Source organism: Microtus pennsylvanicus, chromosome 15 (assembly GCF_037038515.1).
Source record: "Microtus pennsylvanicus isolate mMicPen1 chromosome 15, mMicPen1.hap1, whole genome shotgun sequence".
In the NCBI taxonomy this organism is placed as follows: Eukaryota; Metazoa; Chordata; class Mammalia; order Rodentia; family Cricetidae; genus Microtus; species Microtus pennsylvanicus.
In genome coordinates, this window is record NC_134593.1 from 32,091,795 (window position 1) to 32,109,584 (window position 17,790).

Consider the following 17,790-nt stretch of genomic DNA (forward strand, 5'->3'; position numbering starts at 1 on the left):
CAATCTTTCTGACTCAGTTTCCTCTACTAAAATAAACGAGATGTCAAGAGTCCACTGTGGACCCAGGGTTTTGCCGGTTGCTCTTTCCCTCATGACCACTAATGCTAATCTCTGTGACACTATGAGGAGTCTTTAGTCCCTCTAGGGAGACCAGAGTGCTACGCTCCCTGAGCTCTCTGGAGCCCAGATCAGAAGCAGGTTCGCAAAGGGTAGAGCCTGCTCTCCTGCCACATTTACCTGTCTCCTGAACACCTTTACTTAACTAAGGCCTCATTAAATTCTGTGGAGTCCTCTTTTTGGATGCTTTATGGGGAAAATGAGAACAAACCAACAGCCCAAATCATAAAACTACAGGTCTTTATTTTAGGTCGACAGGTTCCAAAGTCCTAAAAAGAAGGAGGTTGGAAATGAGTTCCCCTAAGCCGAGTTCCTGCAGACTTTTATACAACCTCATGCTTAACCTTTCTTGCCTGAGATGATGTAACTGCCCCATAGGAGTGAAGATATTCTAAAGAGAGACACTTCGGTGGATCCCAAGACAGTGCATGCTCAAGAAAAACTCTGTGACCTCCAAATTATGATAAAGTTGGTTATGCCCTTTGGGGCCTGCTCTAACTCTCTGGTCCACTTGCATTCCCCACATCATCATGCTCTTTCCTATTAATCTGTCTCTATCTTTATGGTTACCTATGCATCTCTGGTCCAATTCTTTGTTCCAGGATGCAAGAACCTGGAAATCTCAGTGAGTGTTCTCTGGAGTCAGGTCCATGATTATAACAGGACAGTTTTATTGCAAGTCTGAAGGGCTGGGAGCCTTACAGGTGAGTCTCAACTTAGGAACAGAAGGCCAGTGTCTCAACCCAAGCAGCTGAAGAGAGACTCCACCCTTCTTCTGCCGTCATATGTTCTTCAGGCCTACAGAGAATTGCATGGTGCCCATCCTCTTCAGGGAAAGCTGTCTACTTGACCCAGAGTCACAGTGCCAAAGCTCATCTCTTCCAGAAATGCCCCCACAGAACCATCCAGGAATAACGTTGAACCAGATATGATTGGTTATCATACTTTAAAAACCAATGAGCAGGGCAGCTATGCTCCACAAGAATTTCCAGGTGTGGGTTTTGTTGATCTCAGCTCAAACCGGAAGGCACCAAAGGGTACAAAATGATTTGCCATGTTCTGAGGACTGATAAAGATGAACCACAGCTTGTGAAACTGAACGGACCTGTGCTCAAAGATTTGAGCCAATTCCTCACAGACAAATCTTCTAAAATTAACCTGTTTCCTCTCTCTAACAGAGAAAACACAAATAAGCCATATAAAATAAAAAATAATTGAGAATAAATTCTGGAGGCTGAGAGATGTTAGTGGTAAGGAATACTGGCTGTTCTTCCAGACGATCCTTGTCCAATTCCCAGCACTCACATGGCAGCTCACAACCATCTGTTACTCCAGTTCAGAGGATCTGATACTCTCTTCTTGCATCCGTGGGCACCAGACAGACAGACAAGCAGACAAAACGCACATACACACAGCAATTTACAAATAATTTTTAAGAAAGAGTAAATCCTGTTTCACTTTAGGACTTGGTCCTAAATTAATATTAAAATTCTAGTTTCTATATGCATTCCAGAGTACTGTTCTTCATACAGATGTCTAGTCATTAGACTGGTCCCCTTAGTCTTCCACCCACATCCCCTACAAAGCATCAAGTGCTCTTAACCACTGGCCCATCTCTTTGCCCCTTTAATTGTCAGTTTTAATAAGGAACTCAATTATTGACTAAACATTCAATAGGAAAAATACATACATTTCAGCGTGATAAAGTGTGAAGAGACTAACAATAGCAAGAAAACATAAGTTACTACCATGCCCCTTTGAGAAATGAATTTCCAAAGACAAGAAGTAAAATACAACCACACCTTCATATTCTTGGTGGCTTAGCTCCAGGACTCCACCAAACCCCAGATTCTTAGGCCCCTCATATAAAACAGAGTCATGTCTGTTGATGGCATTTAGGCTGAATTATGGGTGAGGAGATAGGAAAATACGTGGGGAGAGGAAGTAGAGAGGGCAGACTAGAAAGAGAAAGGTTCTTACGTGGAGGGCTTTGGGGGGGGGAATGAGGGGGTGGAGGAAGACTTAAAACTGAAAGGCGAATGAAAAGGCTGTACAGAAACCTATGATCTTGCAGCCCAAGGAAAAGATACAATTAGAAGGAGCAGCAGGACACAGGGGGCATGAAAGAACAGCTGGAAGGAATACTGTGGGTTAAAGGGTTAAGTGTGGGTGGGAGCAGAGGAAGAGGAAAGAAGGAAGGGTGGGAATAGATTGGTCAGAATAAGGATATATGAAGAAGCTTCATGGAAATCCATTACTTTGTAAGATAATTAAGAAACATTATAAAACAAGGAAGTCTGATCATCAGTAGCTGCCTGGTGGACAATACTGCTTCCAGGAATAACGTGAAATTGAGATTCATGATCTCTGTGGTCAGAGAAATGTGAAGGACCATGGCAGGACTAATCCAAAGCTTGCTTCTCACCATCAGGAGTAAGAACAGAAACCACCATTTGATTCTCCTTTAGCTCATGTCTTTATTTGAGTGAAATATTTCATTAATAAAGAATGGATGATGGATGGAAGCTTCTCGTCAAAATGCGCCACAGCATTATAGTCGATTGTTAGAACATTAATTTACAGCCTTGATGGCACCAGTGAACGCGAAATTCAATCGGTCATTGGCGCCCCGGGAGACCTGTACAACAGTCTGCTGTCCCCTAACCCGAGGTTATACAAAGGAGTGAGGAACTCTGGGAGTCAGCCTAGCTGGGCTGCCTCTCCAGTCATGTGACACCAGCTCACACTGGTGACTCATGCTGTAGGTTGTCTTTATGGCCTGTACATCCTGTTGTGTCTACCCACACTTGGGATGCGGAGGCACGGGGAGTAAGAGCTGGTGGTCCACGGGCTCCCCAGAGACATCACTCAGCTAACACACCAGAGACTTCTCCATCTTCCCATGGCCAGCAGCTTACTTCTGGGCTGTCTCTTTTCAGCGCCTCTGTAGATGTTCATGCTCTTGCTACCTTAACATTAGAATGTTAAAATTCCTATCAGCGTTACAACAAGTTCCTTCTCGGTGTGTTTCCCTTGTGACTTCTGTTAGCTTCCCTCCATCTAGGATAAGAAGTCAGAATGCAGCTCTCTCATCCCCATATTCCTTGGGCTCCCATTTTCCTCTGACCGAGCCTCTATTTCCAAATGGTTTTCTAGGTAAAGAGTGAATTCTGGGTAGAAAGTGATCACAATGATCAGGTCTACCTGTCTCCTTTCCTAACTCACTCCCCACCCCCACTCACCACTCCCCCACTTCCCTTCCTTGCTAGTTCAATACCCTTTCTATTTAAGAACAAGCTGTTCTCAAATCCAAAGCCGCATTTTTGTTACTCAACACAGTTATAAAGAGGTGTCAGTCCAGTCCTGGCCCCCACTGAAAAAGCATTTACACAACAAAAGTCCTTTCTTCTACTTGAAGATTTTGTTTATTTCTTTGAAGAGACACCTAATCTCTCGAACAAAAAGAGCCTCAGGGTACCTGGCCTTCACTTTGGCAAACAGACTTCTATTTTTGTCTCTTTTTCTCAGAGATGTTTTACCCCAGTAAGCGGATTTTTCCTGGTAACCTTTCTATTATTCTTATTCCTTTAAAAATAGGAAAGTTGATTTGGAGGTTTCAATTTAATTTTATCTTAATTTTCATTTTATTTCAGCAGTATGCATTCACAAATTATTCAGTCTGGCAATTACTGAAAACAAACATCCCACCCTTCTCCCCGCATTTTCTCCCTAGCGCTAGACAGCATGCTGTGTGGCTGTTTATTGCTCCCCAGCTTTGGTTAGCATGAATTCTCCCTGGTGGAAGATGGCAAGGCTTCTCCCTACGTGCATTTCCACCCCACTCGTTTTCTGAGAGTTTATCCTAGTGTTTCTGTTTGCATCGTTCTCTGTGTAAATATTCAACTACGCGGTGAGAGCAAGTTATTATTCATGTTCCTAGCTAACACTTTTCTTCTCTAGTGCAATAGTGACTGCATTGTGCTGTTCATCTATGCATTTGCCACTATTTCATCCCAAGCTCTCCCTCTCCATGTGTGTTCCTCAAGTGTAATGCTCTGTCCTGTCCCTTTAAGAGACAAGCCCCACCCACTCCCTCCTCCCCACTTCTCCGCGGAGGCACCTTCCTGCTTGTAGCCCAAGTTCCTTCCTTTCTGTCTCTCTCTGAAGAGGCAGCTTCTGCCTCTCTCCTCTTCTCCCTTCTCCCCTTCCCCCTTTCACTTTCACTTTCCCCTCCATAACCCACTAAATAAATATCTAACTGTGTCTCTGTCTCTCACCCACCGGGTGGCTCCTGCCCTGGACCAGCTACCTTCAGAGACCTGCGGTGTGGTCTTGTGGCACGTCTATCCATCTCTGTCTCTCACCCACCGGGTGGCTCCCTGCCTGGGACTTGCCCTCTGCCCAGGACTGGCTGCCTTTGTGGCCTGCTGAGGTCTCAGTACCTGCTGCCCACTGCCTGCCGCCGCTGGGGTATCCGCAGCATTTTACTTAAACCAAAACACAGTGGTTTTTTATTCCTGGCGCTATCCCTCCTGGAGTCCCCTGGCATTCCTGCCCTAACCTATATGCGTTGCTTTCTAACCCTCCTAGGAGCTGTCTTCCCCTTTGTCGGATTCCTGTTTTCTTGGTTGCCTGTCTCCTCTCATCTGGGAGTAGCACATCAGTGCTTTCTGAGTCAAGTGTTAGAGTGATAAGTGCTGGGCCCTTTCCTACTGATGTCTCCCTCTGTGCTCTTCCTTTTTGGTGCCTTCCGTCTTAGGGGTTTTTCATTGGAGGTGTGTGGTCATTGACTCTCATGGTTAAGGGTGGGGCTGGATTGAGATAGCCAGATGCTTTCTGGGAATGAAGGGGGTCTATTTGATTATCGGCTTCACTGTCATGTAAATGATAGGGCAGATGCCAAGATTTGGGGTTGGAGGATTCCCAAATATCTGTTAGCCTTTTCTCTGGGATAGGGGAGTTTTCCTTTAGGCAGATGTTCCAGGGCCTCCTCTGACATCTGTCTGTCATCATTCTGGTAGCTGAATAAAGGAAGATCCCAGAGTCTTCTCCTTGTAGAGCCCTCTGACTCCAGAACCCAGCCTTCCTTTCACCCTCCACTGAGCCAGGGGGCAACAGCTGCAAGGAGATAACCTTAGCTTTGCTTTTGGGTGTTGTTTTTAAGAATTTTTACATGTATGAATGTTTTGTCTGTCTGTGCACCATGTGCACGCCTACAGAGGCCACAAAGAGGGCATTAAATCCTGTGGCGCTGGAGTGACTGATGGCTGTGAGTCTCTCTGTGGGTATTAGGAACCAAACCTGGGGGCCTCTGCAAGAGCAACAAGTGCTCTTAATCCCCAAACCATCTCTCCAGCCCCCAAACCTTGGTTTTCTTGTAAGGATGAGAATGGTTTTGCATGTGCCTGACCAAGAGACAGAATTTTCATCCACACTTCAGAGCAGGGTTTCTGGAGGTTCACAGGGGTGATGGGGGGGGAGCATTCGGTCAATATTTCTGTTTAAAGCTCTAATTAGCTGTCTAGACGTGGGCCCACTTCTCAATTTCTCTGAGCTTTTATTCCTCCATCTGTGAAATGTCTGTGCTTTCTTGTGAGTATGACGTGGTTGTAGAGCACCTGCTCAGGCTTCTCAGCCTGGGGATAGCACTTGACTGCTGTGGTCAACACACTGTGCATGTGATTAACTGGTAGTATCTGCAGCCAGTTTCTGTGGCTAGAAAGCGTCTTTTTCTGATATCAAGGGCCTTTTTTTTTTTAAATACCACTTCTCCTGTTCTGCCCAACACTTTTCCCCAAAGACCCAACTCAAACCATAGCACCACCTCCTGTATCTCAACTGTCATCCCAGGGTGAGGGGGAAGCTCTGTTAACCAATCACCTTTAAGAAGTGGAGCCTGGTTAAGGCGTGGCTACCTGGAGCCCAGGAAGAAAACTGGGACAGACCAGGTGCTCGTCCTCTCTGGGCAATTCCAGCCAGACACAGAGGAATTCAGACTTCCCATTCTTGTGGTGTGAGTTTCCCTTTATAACAATCTAAAAATATAATTGTTTATATTTAAGCTGGCCTGGTTATTTCCCCAGTCGAGCTAGCCCCAACACTTGGCACCCAACACCACGGCATAGAATTCCCACCAGCGGCCCTGTTTGGCCACTACTGGCTGATTTTGGGGTCTAGTTTTTCTGCGCTTGCAGAAGCTTAGGCAGGGCAGGGAAGCAGGAGGCAAGGGCAGAAAAGGCAGAGGAAAAGGCAGAGGAACTCGACCTATCCTAGCTTCGCCAATGCCTCTGCAAGGCAATGGCTGAGGAGCTTGCACCCAGCACCAAGCTCTGTAGCTGCCCTGTGCACTACCCCCTAGCGCACTTCCGAGACTGCAGACCCTGTCTATATAAATAATGCTTAAGTTTTCCACAATGAACAATGAATTTTTCTGCAGTAACCTTTGAAGTTTCCAGGAAGAAGATGGGGCCCCCACAACAACAACTCCACCTGATTGATATGACATCATGACACTAATAGCACTACTACAAGACCTGTTTTGGGTACCAGCGGCACAAGATGGTTCCAACTTGGTTAGCTGAAATAGTGCATATCTTTACAACATTCTGGCCAGACCTCCACAAAATACTTAGAGACTATTTGCAGTCTTACCAGACATTAATCTTGAAACTTAACCTTCATTTTACTTTCACAGAATCCAGTAGAAACGTCATCCCCATTACAGCTGGAAGTAATTCTAGAAGACGACGTCCCCTCTCCTAGGAAAGTTTGTCCTCAGGGTTAGAGACATCATTTAGGGGTTGATTATAATTGGTATACGGTTGAGGGTTGGGGTAAAATTTTATAAGCTCAGGGATCCTTTTGTAAAAAAAGAGGGGGGGAGTTGATGATGGGATAATAAATTGGTTTGTGAGTTATTATTTATAAACAATTACATCGGTATAGATTCTTGTATATTTATACAAAGTTAAATAATATTGTACGCATGCATGCTTCTGTTTAAAACATTATATATATATATATATACACACACACACACACACACACACAATATTACAGTGTATATTTCTACCTCTGATCAAGATACTTATACATTGTTTACATTTGGAGGTCATTGTCCTCATTTATTACGCAGTTGTTTATTGTCTTAGTCTTTAAGTTATATAGGTATTAAGAATTATAGATCAATAGTCATCTATGCTTGTCATACTTATAGTTAGACTAATGAAGTTCTTTAGATACATAGAGATTATATTCTGCATAGATAGATAATCCTCAACCACTTCAAAGAACTGTAGAAAATGGCATTTAAATAACTTAGAGTTCTATTGCCGTGAGACATAATTGCTCCTGGCAGCACGGACCTTTTCCAGAGAAAATGTTGAGCACCAAAGACATTCCACCCGGAGCTTGTTTTCTTCTTGGCAGAACTGGCCTTTGGGCAAAGAAATGCCCATACCTCAACCTCCAACAAAGATACATAGTATCCATAAATGGATAAAACAGGACTGTCAAATCTTGCCAAGACAGGGTAAGATAGTTTTAAAAAGTTTCTTGCCTTTGAACATGGTCTGTCAGTCATTTTAGGTCTTAGCCAAAGTTGGTTGCTTCAACATTGCAAATGAGACTTTGGGTGATTGCCCAGGTAGCCAGTTGTCTCTGTCATTTGTTGCACGATTTGGTAGTTGCTCAATTGCACTTCCTGCTTACTCAAGTAATATTATTTCCCTTCTTAGATCATTGATGGGGTTGAAGACTGGATAGTTGAAGTTACCTTCCTCATCGTTTAGCCAAGCTTAATTTCAATGCAAGATTTAGACTCCTTAAAATAAAATGTTTAGTAAAACTTTTGTTATGTGTTTCTTGCTTAATATTGTTTATATTGTTTGTAATTTTATATTTGGTATCTGTTCCTATTGTATATGGTTGTATTGGTTTTGGATAGATCTTGTTTAGACAAAAGGGGGAGATGATGGGGAAGCTCTGCTAACCAGTCACACCTAGTTAAGGCGTGGCTACCTGGAGCTCAGGAAGAAAAACTGGGACAAACCAGGTGTGCACTCTCTCTGGGCAATTCCCGCCAGACACAGAAGAACTCGAACTTCCCATTCTTGTGGCATGAGTTTCCCCTTATAATAATTAAAAATATAATTGTTTAATTTAAGCTGGCCTGGCTATTTCCCGAATCAAGCTGGCCCCGACACCAGTGGGTCAATAAGAGGGAGCGATGACTACATTGATGCCAATCCAAACCCAGGTCTAAAAGTAAAACTGAGATACAAGTCCATGACTCCACCTCTTTCCTTTTCCACACACGATCCCTGTATCCCCTAGAGAAGTGATTCCAGCCCACTCCACTCATTGGTCTTCCAAATCCCTGGCAAAAAAATACACAGCAGGCACATTCCTCTACTTGGTTTGCTCTTGGGGCAACATGAAATTACTCTTTACCTCTCTGTATCATTCACTCTCTTTTCTGTTAGTCCTTCTCCTCCTTTTCCTCTCACCAACCTTGTCTGGACTTGCTTTGTTACAGGGCAGTCTTCCTCTTCAAAGCAAAGTCTGCTCCTGAGTTCTTAGGATGTTCTCCATGCTACACGGAGGCCCCCAGTAGGTTTGGCTATGTCTCAAGGGGTTTAATAGGGGAAGGAGTTGAGAAGCTGGGGTGCTTGAGGATGTCTTAAAGTTGGGAATTTAGACTGCCTGGACCAGAGACTTAGCATAGCATGGCTAAGCTGACATGACTGTGCTTGGCCATTTTCCCCAATGTCATGTTTCAGTGTGCAAGATTCCAGGAGAAATACTTCCTCTACATTTCTCATTTAGTCTCAACTATTACAAATGCATCCAATGACATCTCTGAAATAGGCTTTATTCGCAAACGTTGTGGTCAGTTCAATGCTGGGAACCAAGATGTGTTGGTTATGATGTAAATACAAAGTATTTGGAGACCATGAGGGAATGAAGGTGAACACCAAGAGTCACGAGCACACCTGCATAACAGCTCCCCGAACTCTTATTTCTGCTCTTCAGCTATCTGAGGAAGACAGCACTTTGTCTTTGCCTTCCGTAGACAATCTTTGTTGACTACATCCCTTAATCGCTCTTTGAAATTCTCCCCAGCAAAGTAGTAGAGAAAGGGATTGAAGCAGCTATTGGTCGCAGCCAAGGCCAGCGTGATGACCGTGGCCTTATGCAACGCGTCTCCACAAGCACCTGCTTTCCATGTGACCAGGTGGAGGGTCCGCAGTGCATGGTAAGGCAGGAAACACAGGAGGAAGATGACCATGGCAATGATGATGGTGACCAAGGCCTTCCTGTGAGAAGCCCGCAGACCCGATTCTGGAATCTCCACCTTTAACAAGACCCGGATGATCAGTAGGTAGCAGATGGTGAGTATGGCAAATGGGAGCAGGAAGCCCGCCACCAACGCAATGTGGTTCATGATCAGTAGCTTCTTAAACTTCAGGGGACTCATCTCCAGGCACAGTATAATGTCGTTCTTCTTCTCAGAGCCATTCTTCAGAAGCATGGCTGAGGAAGCCATGATAAAAACCCATATGATCCCACAGAGGATCCAGGCGGTCTTGACGCTGGTGACGTGGAGCTGCTGGAAAGGGTGGACAGTGGCCAGGAAACGCACAACACTCAGCACAGTTAGGAAATAAATGCTAGTGTACATGTTGACATATAAGGAATAAGACATAACTCTGCAGGTCAGATCCCCAAATATCCAATTGGACTCTCTTAAGTAGTAGTCAGCCCTGAAGGGCAGGGTACTTATGAACAGGAAGTCTGAAATGGCCAGGTTGAGCATGAAAACATTTACAGACGTGGACTTCTTATAAGTCTGTAGCAAGACATAAATGGAGAAGCCATTTCCCAAGGCTCCCCAGACGAATATTACCAGGTATACGATGGGGTAAAATTCCTTCTTGAAGTTTTCTATTGTACAGTTCCTGTCACTATTATTGCTTGAGGCCTCAGTTGGTTCCATTTCTGATACGGAGTTGGACAGAGGCTAGGATATAAGTTTTCTCTCTATATTGGGTTAAAAAGAAATTAACATAAAAATTACTTTGTTCAATTTCAGTTTTCTTCCTGATCATTGATCAAACATTTGCAGCATTTATTCTCCCTTGGAGAGAAGCAAGTTCCTCTGACCCTCGCTTGTAACCTCTACAGACATCAGGCATACCCACGGTGGACCTACAGGCATGCAGGTAAAACATCCATACCATAAAATAAAAATATACAAATATTTTTTAAAAGGATACCTAAATAAAATTCCCCAAATAGAAAGCAACAAATAAAAAGTAACCTTAGAATATCAGCAAAAGGGAAAGAACATTTGAGCAAAAGAATGCAAGGACAGCAGCTTCCCTTTGCCTTTTCAACTCTAAGGTATATTTGATGCTTGAAATAAAAACGATAATACTGTTTGATGTGGTTTTAAATGGATGTAGAAGAGCTATTGACTGGTATATTCTTTATAAGGGAAAATAAGGATATATGAAGGGGGTTAAGATTCTATACCCCACTTGAACTGACAAAATTGTGCTGAGAGATTGTGATAAGAATATTTACATAATGTGATAGCATACACTAAAAAACTGTACAAAAGCTCATACTAAAACACTAAAGATGAATTAAGATGATAATTTAAAAAATTCAGGTAACCAACATGAAGACAGTAAAAAGAAACCAAGTAATATAGACAGAAAAAAATATTCGTAACCCCAATACATCAGTAAGTACACTAAATATCAATGGTCTAAATTTACAAGTAAAAAAGGCAGACTGAAAGTTTGAAATGTGAAGACAAAAGACCTATTTAGACATTGCCCTCAAGAAACTCACGTCAATTAGCCATATTGACATGTAGGAAAAGGAAATAAAGTAAGTTACCAAATCAGAAACGGCTTCAGATTTAAGAGCCAAGAAAATTACCAGAAAACAGAATATTCTCTACTGATAAAATAATTTCTCCACTATGAAGACATACGATTTCTAACAGGATACACCAAGCAACAGAGCTATGAATACGTGACGCAAGATAACAGACTTGGGGAGTGTGACTTTGATGAGAAAAAGGGACTACACTTAGGGGAGAGATGACCAATAAGAAGAGTGGGGAGCTAGGTCTAAGTGTTTCTGAGCCCTGGCTATCAGGAGAATTAGCATTTGTAAGCCATGAGCCAGTGCTAGCTTCCTATGGTCTCATAGGAACACCAGAATTTTTTGTTTGTTAATTCTGAACTTCCCAAAAGTAGTTTTGACAGGACATGAATCCCATGAGATGCTTCGTTAAAGGAAAGGCCATGGTACTCAACCCCAAATAGGATATCAGAGCAAATCCAGTTACATTAGTGACCTCACGACCCTCTCCCCTCTCAGCCACTGATAGGAAGCAAGGAGGCAAACACGAAGAACACCAAGAAACTGAAAGCATCTAAACCAACTGATGGAACTGGATCTACAGAACAGTTCATTCAACAAGAGCAGAACATACTCTCTTCTCAGGTACCCACGAAACATACACTTCACTCCCACAAGGGCCCCATCTACAGTCTTCCCATTTGTGACCCACAGATTTGAACCAGGATCTTTGTGTGACCACTGGGTTAAACCTGGAGGCTACACAACTGAAGACCACAGGTTCCCTCACCTCTAAGATCCACCAGTAGCTAATTGTGCAGCAGAGAGAGGTAGGCGCTTGTGCCCCTGTAGAAGCTATGGCTGCCTGTTGACAAACCCAATCTATTGCCCTGGGCCCGTTCACAGCTGCTGTAGGCTGGTGTTTCCAGTGGCTTTGTCATGCCCAGAAGAGAGTACTTTGTAGCCCTTCCCCCTTTCTTCCTACTCTCACATTGCCTCATCCCGTGTTCCCTCCTCTCCCCAGCTCCCCTCCAAGCTTCAAGTAGATGCTCTGATATCATGGACTCAGCTGTGATGTACTCTCGGCATCTAGAAGACATGGAGCCCTGCTTTTACTGCAAAGAGAAGCTTCTCTGAGTAAGGATGAGAGTAGCATCTCTCTGTCTAGCGCACGTGGCTGGTAGGGTGGTGGCAGTATGCCAAACATTTTCAAAATACCAGTTATTTGAATTTACATTTAGATAAATAAACATATTAAGAAAACATCTGTTGCCGGGCGGTGGTGGCTCACGCCTTTAATCCCAGCACTCGGGAGGCAGAGGCAGGCAGATCTCTGTGAGTTCGAGGCCAGCCTGGTCTACAAGAGCTAGTTCCAGGACAGGAACCAAAAGCTACAGAGAAACCCTGTCTCAAAAATAAAAAAAAAAAGAAAGAAAACATCTGTTGTAAATTGTTATACAGATAATGTACAAAGCAAGTCAAATTAGAATGTGGGTCTTTATGTAAAATAATTCTTATTTTATGCCCGTGAGTAATTTTTATCAATAAAACACTGTTATTTTTGTCTGTAATATCCTTTTAAGCTGTTTTCAGAAAGATCCCTTGCTTTCCCAAAATTCAAAGTTAAGCTCCTAGCAACTACTGCTAATTATGATTCTACAATGTTGTCAGAATTATTTCTTGATTCCAGTTAGGTAGGACTTACATCTTGTGTCTTGACCAACTCTTCTTGATTCTTGCTTTCCCAAATTCAGGCCTGAAAATCAGAAGAAGGTCATCATATGTCTTTTGCAGCTTAAACTGCCTTCAGGTTGCTACAAGTGGCCTCTAACAGATGGTCCCCTTCATCCTGTGACAAGGACAACATGGATAATCAGATTGCTAAATATCCTTTGACTTTTGATTAATTTAAAACTAACATGAGCTCTCTTTTGCCTATTGAACTTAGTCATAAAAAGATGATAAGTTAAAATAAAAGCTGACTTTTTTCATAGTTAACCATATTTATGTAAAATATGTTAATAAAAAAGTATTCCAAGGGTTATACTTTTGTTTTAGGTTGTAAAAAAGCATGCTTATTGGGAGGAGAAAGAGTTCACAAGGCCCCACTCCAGAGCTAAGAGCTACGGGCAGTTGATAGACTGAAGGAGGGGGGCTCAGTTTTCTTTTTAGGTTCCTTCTAAGTTGCCCAAGCTCTTGTGGATGGCCTTATATACATGTGCAGATGGTTCTAATTGGAGTTAATAGGCTGTAAAGAAAAAAAAATTGAAGTTGGGAGGGAGATGAGGAACTTCTGGGAGGAGTGTAAAGTGAATATGGTCCAAATACATTGTGTATGTTTATCAACTCCTCAAAGAATAGATAATCAAAATTAAATACAAAAAATAGAAGCATGTTTATGCTTAAACAACAAACTTATCATAACAGTTACGTGCCAAAAGATTTTTTTTCTTTTAAGAGTCTAGGCTTACAACACCACTTTTCTTTTCAGCCATACAAAGTCTGAGCAAGTTGACAAAGGTGTCAGCTCAACCATAAAGACCCGTTATGCACTTTGGTCTTTCCTTGGGTCTAGAGTCCCCTGTTTGCCTGTCTTAGTTAAGAGTCATATCCACCACAGCAGGGCTTTTAGAAGCCTTAAGCCAACTCAACTGAGTCAGCCCTAGAACCCCAACTAAACTCAGTAACTTCCCTGCTTCTTTTATTGATGGTGGCACTCAGCCACCCCTCCTGTGCAGCTTTCTTGACTCTCCTCAGTCAAGAACACTCTAAAGTCTGGGATCATGTACCCTCGTGCTTAGAAAAAGACGTCCGTGATCTGGTAATTTGGGTATGAGATCATCATACCCTCTGCAAACCTTCTAGTATTTTCTCTGATACTCCTGACTTAATTCTTATATGTAGCTGATTCAAAAGTAAGATGATAAACTAGAAACGGCTAATATTATATTATTGCCACTGGCTTGAATTTACTCTTGGAATACAAATTTTCTTCTAGAAATAAAATGTTTGGACGACTGAATAATCTGCCCTCAGTTAGATATGCCAGCTGAGAAAAGATAAAAGATATTTACGCTGCTATAAAGTGTATGAATTTGGGTGAATCCATGAATTCAAAATGAGATCCTTTAGGCTAAGATGGGCTATACATCAAATCTCAGATTCGGAAGGCTATACTGGGGTAATTTCAGGACAACCTGGGCTACATAGTAAGATAGTAGAAAAGGGTGGGGGAGAGGGGATGACAGGAAGGGGAAGAAGACTCTCTAGACACTCTAAGAACTTCCATAAAACAGCAAATGAACTGAAGAACTATGAGGTAATTTGCTATTATAGAAGGAGCTATAATAAAAGTTCTATTTGGGAAAATTGATTCCATATACTCCCAACAGCAGTGGTCAGTTAGCAGTGATGTTAAGCCAGAATGATGGGGTAATTTAAAGGATTGTCAAAAATACCCCCATGTGTGCCCTAACTACAGTAACACCCCCCTCATGCAGCCATAAGTGCAGACCGTGGACAGTCAAAGCCTTGAGATCTGAGAATCCATGCTCTAAAGGTCCATGGCATTACTCTGGTCCTTGTTTCTATCCAGATTGCATAAAGCCTTGTCTTCACAAGGAGAGCTTTGGCTATGACAATGGAGACTTTCCCAATTCAAGAAGCTCTAAGTCTTCTCTTCAGTCAGAGACACATCCTTCCCTGGTAGGCCTGCTAGTTTTGTCTGTTACATAGAAACTTCTCTGTTGTCATCATCATCCACAAACATCAGCAAAGGTACTAAGAACCAAGGGAATTCTAAAACCCTCAACCTGGTGGTGGTAATGGTGGCACACACCTTTAATCCCAGCACTCAAGAGACAGAGGTAGGTAGATCTCTGTGAATTCTAGAGTAGACCAGCCTGGTCTACAGAGCGAGTTCCAGGACAGCCAGGGCTACACAGAAAAATTTTGTAAAAAAAAAAAAAAAAATGCAAACAAAAAACAACAAAAAGAGGGCCGGACTTGTAGCTCAATCGTAGAGTGCCTGCCTAGCTTGCATGATGTCCTGGGTTTGAGACCCCAGTATAATAAAAGAAAAAGAAAAGAAAAACTAAAACTCTCCACCTGCAGCTGTCGCCTGCTGTGACGGTTTGAAGGAAAATGGTCCCCATAGGTTCACAGTGTAGTAAGAGGTGTGACTGTTGAAGTAGGCGTGATTGTACTGGAGGAAGTGTGTCACTAAGGGTGGGGTGAACTTCGAATGCTCAGAAGCTCAAGCCAGACCCAGGGGCTCACTCTCTTTTGCTCTCAGCTACTCTCCAGGACTATGTCTGCTTGCACACCCCCGTGTTTCCCACCGTGATGATAATGGACTAAACCTCTCAACTGTGAGCCAGCTCCAGTTAAATGCTTTCCTTTAGAAGAGTGGCTGCGGTCATGGTGTCTCTTCATAGCAACAGAACACTGAATAAGACTCCTGCCGTGCCACTGGCCTTCTCCTGAAGAGTAACTAACCACCTCCCTCCAAGTTCCTAAAAGGGGCTTATGTGGGGGTTGCTTCCAGCCCTGGAATCTATTCTTTTATTCCCAATGGAGGACTACAAGAAACTGGTGCCTTCAAAGGGTAGCTTCCATGTAATCTGAATGCTAGACATCTGGTCTTTTGGAAAAGGCATCAGGAAAAACACTCATGAATCTCTATGGAAAAGACCTCGGGTAACTGTGAGAAACAAACCCAGCCAAAAGACTTCATTTTAACCTCGCACCATGCTACTCAACGAAAATGGTGCTTGTAGCCAAATATTAGGTGTGTGCTATTTAAAGAATCCTTGCTGGGCAGTGGTGGTAAATGCCTTTGATCCCAGCACTTGGGAGGCAGAGGCAGGCAGAGGTCTGTGAGTTCAAGGCCAGTTTGCTCTACAAGAGCTAGTTCCAGGACAGGCTCCAAAGCTACAGAGAAAACCTGTCTTGAAAAAAATAAGACAAGAAAGAGGGGGGGGAGGGAGGGAGGGAGGGAGGAAGGGAGGGAGGGAGGGAGGGAGGGAGGGAGGGAGGAGAGAGGAGAGAGAAGAGAAGAGAAGAGAAGAGAAGAGAAGAGAAGAGAAGAGAAGAGAAGAGAAGAGAAAAAGAAAAGAGAAACAAACAAACAAAAGAATCCTTACCTTGAATGTTGTGGGAGTTCACAGTTCCTAAGTTTCAGAAGCAGGCCGCCTCTGCTATAACTGTGAACAGTCACTGGTTGTAGAAATAGGTAGCTTCAGACAAGATGTAACAAAACATGCGTTCTCATCTTCCGTAGTCACCCTAGAACCAACATGTCCATTCTTAATTGTGGCCACCTCTATTATCTGATTCAGTAACCCTTCTCTCCCTCTGTCATTCCGAACCAATATGGTCTTTTGCTGCTCAGGGGGAAGAAAGTTAATTTCTTTGTAATCTTTTTTTTTAACATACACCATAAATGCTGTTTTGAATTTAATTGATTGCTCACAAAGCTTAATAATTCTTAGGAGAAAAAGCATTCTAAAAATAAATTTTCTTTCCATATCCCACTGATGCTTAAGTATCTGTTGCATAATTAATTCCAGACATCAGTCTTTTAGTTTTTAAAATTACATGTATTTACTGTATGTGTGTACAACTGTGCAGTCACAAATGAGGATATATGAAAGTACCTACATACACACACACACACACACACACACACACACACTCACACTCACACACAGAGATGTCATACTGTGTGTGTACAAATCAGAGGGCATCCTGATGGACTTTGTTCTGTCCTTCTCCAATGTGGGTCTCAGGGATTAGACTCAGGTCCTCAGGCTTAGCTACAAGCATCTTCACCAACTGAGCCATATAAGCAGCCACAGACATCATCTTATAAACATCATACACTGACTTCACATCAGCAACATCCCATTCCGCCAAGGTCTTTACACCGCATCGGAAAACCCAATCTTCAGAAATGTAAAGCAAAAAATCCATCCTCTACTGGGGGAAAAAAAGACATTTCAATTCAACAGTACCCCCGCCCAAAGCTGATTTGTGTCATAATCAATGACTGTAAAATGCCCCTAATAATACAGTCTGTCCCACTGGGACAGTCATATTGATGCACAAGAACTTGTCCCGAGAAGCTCAGTTGGTCTAAATACCACCCCTCTGTGAACCATGTTTCCTCCTCTATTCCCAAAGGATTCAAAGAAACCTCCAGAAGAAGCAAACATGGGACACTTAAACAAAGCACTGGCGAAAGATTCAGATCCCTATATTATATATGATATGAGCAGCAGCTAGCACAGCAGGGATGACAGAGTTAGGGATGACTGTCCAAAATTAGTGTCTGACCCCAGAAGAAAAGGCATATTTTTTTCCTGTTCTTGTTTTAAATTTGACTTCATTAAGCAGACCTGTCACGAGGAACCACATTAACCTTAGTGTTTTCTTAGCTAGAATAAAAATTTCAGGTTGCATCTGCATAAATGACACACAACAGTCCCTGAGTGGGCAAAGGCCCCTGGATGATGAGGAAGAGCACACACACACACACACACACACACACACACACACACACTGATGAGGAAGAGCACAGGCACATGCATGTGCATGCACACGCACACACACACACACACACACACACACACACACACACACACACACACGGATTTGAGGAATGTATACATATTGCCTGGGTTCTAGCCTCCCTGCTCCCAAAGTCTATTACAGAAGTAATGACCACGTTTACTTCCAAAGACTCTTGTCTTCTTAACTCTATTCTCCAAAGACCTCACAGCAGCACAAAGCCTG

The 17,790-nt window shown here is 43.0% G+C and overlaps 1 protein-coding gene across 5 annotated transcripts in view; it reads right to left on the bottom strand.

Moving 5' to 3' along the window:
* Positions 1-3,329: 3,329 nt before the first annotated feature.
* Cysltr2 (cysteinyl leukotriene receptor 2) overlaps positions 3,330-17,790 on the bottom strand; it is a 34,862-nt gene continuing 20,401 nt past the window's right edge. For 3 of the 5 annotated variants that reach the window (XM_075949697.1, XM_075949695.1, XM_075949694.1), the window contains 3 exons: positions 16,140-16,281; positions 12,701-12,844; positions 3,330-10,158 (listed from right to left, as the gene is read on the bottom strand). In XM_075949697.1, the coding sequence (XP_075805812.1) occupies positions 9,134-10,114 (981 nt within the window). In that variant the 5' untranslated portion in view covers positions 10,115-10,158; positions 12,701-12,844; positions 16,140-16,281 and the 3' untranslated portion in view covers positions 3,330-9,133. Of the gene's footprint in view, positions 10,159-12,473; positions 12,845-16,139; positions 16,282-17,790 lie in introns of those variants that run through there. The other 2 variants (XM_075949698.1, XR_012907951.1) reach the window with 2 other exon arrangements.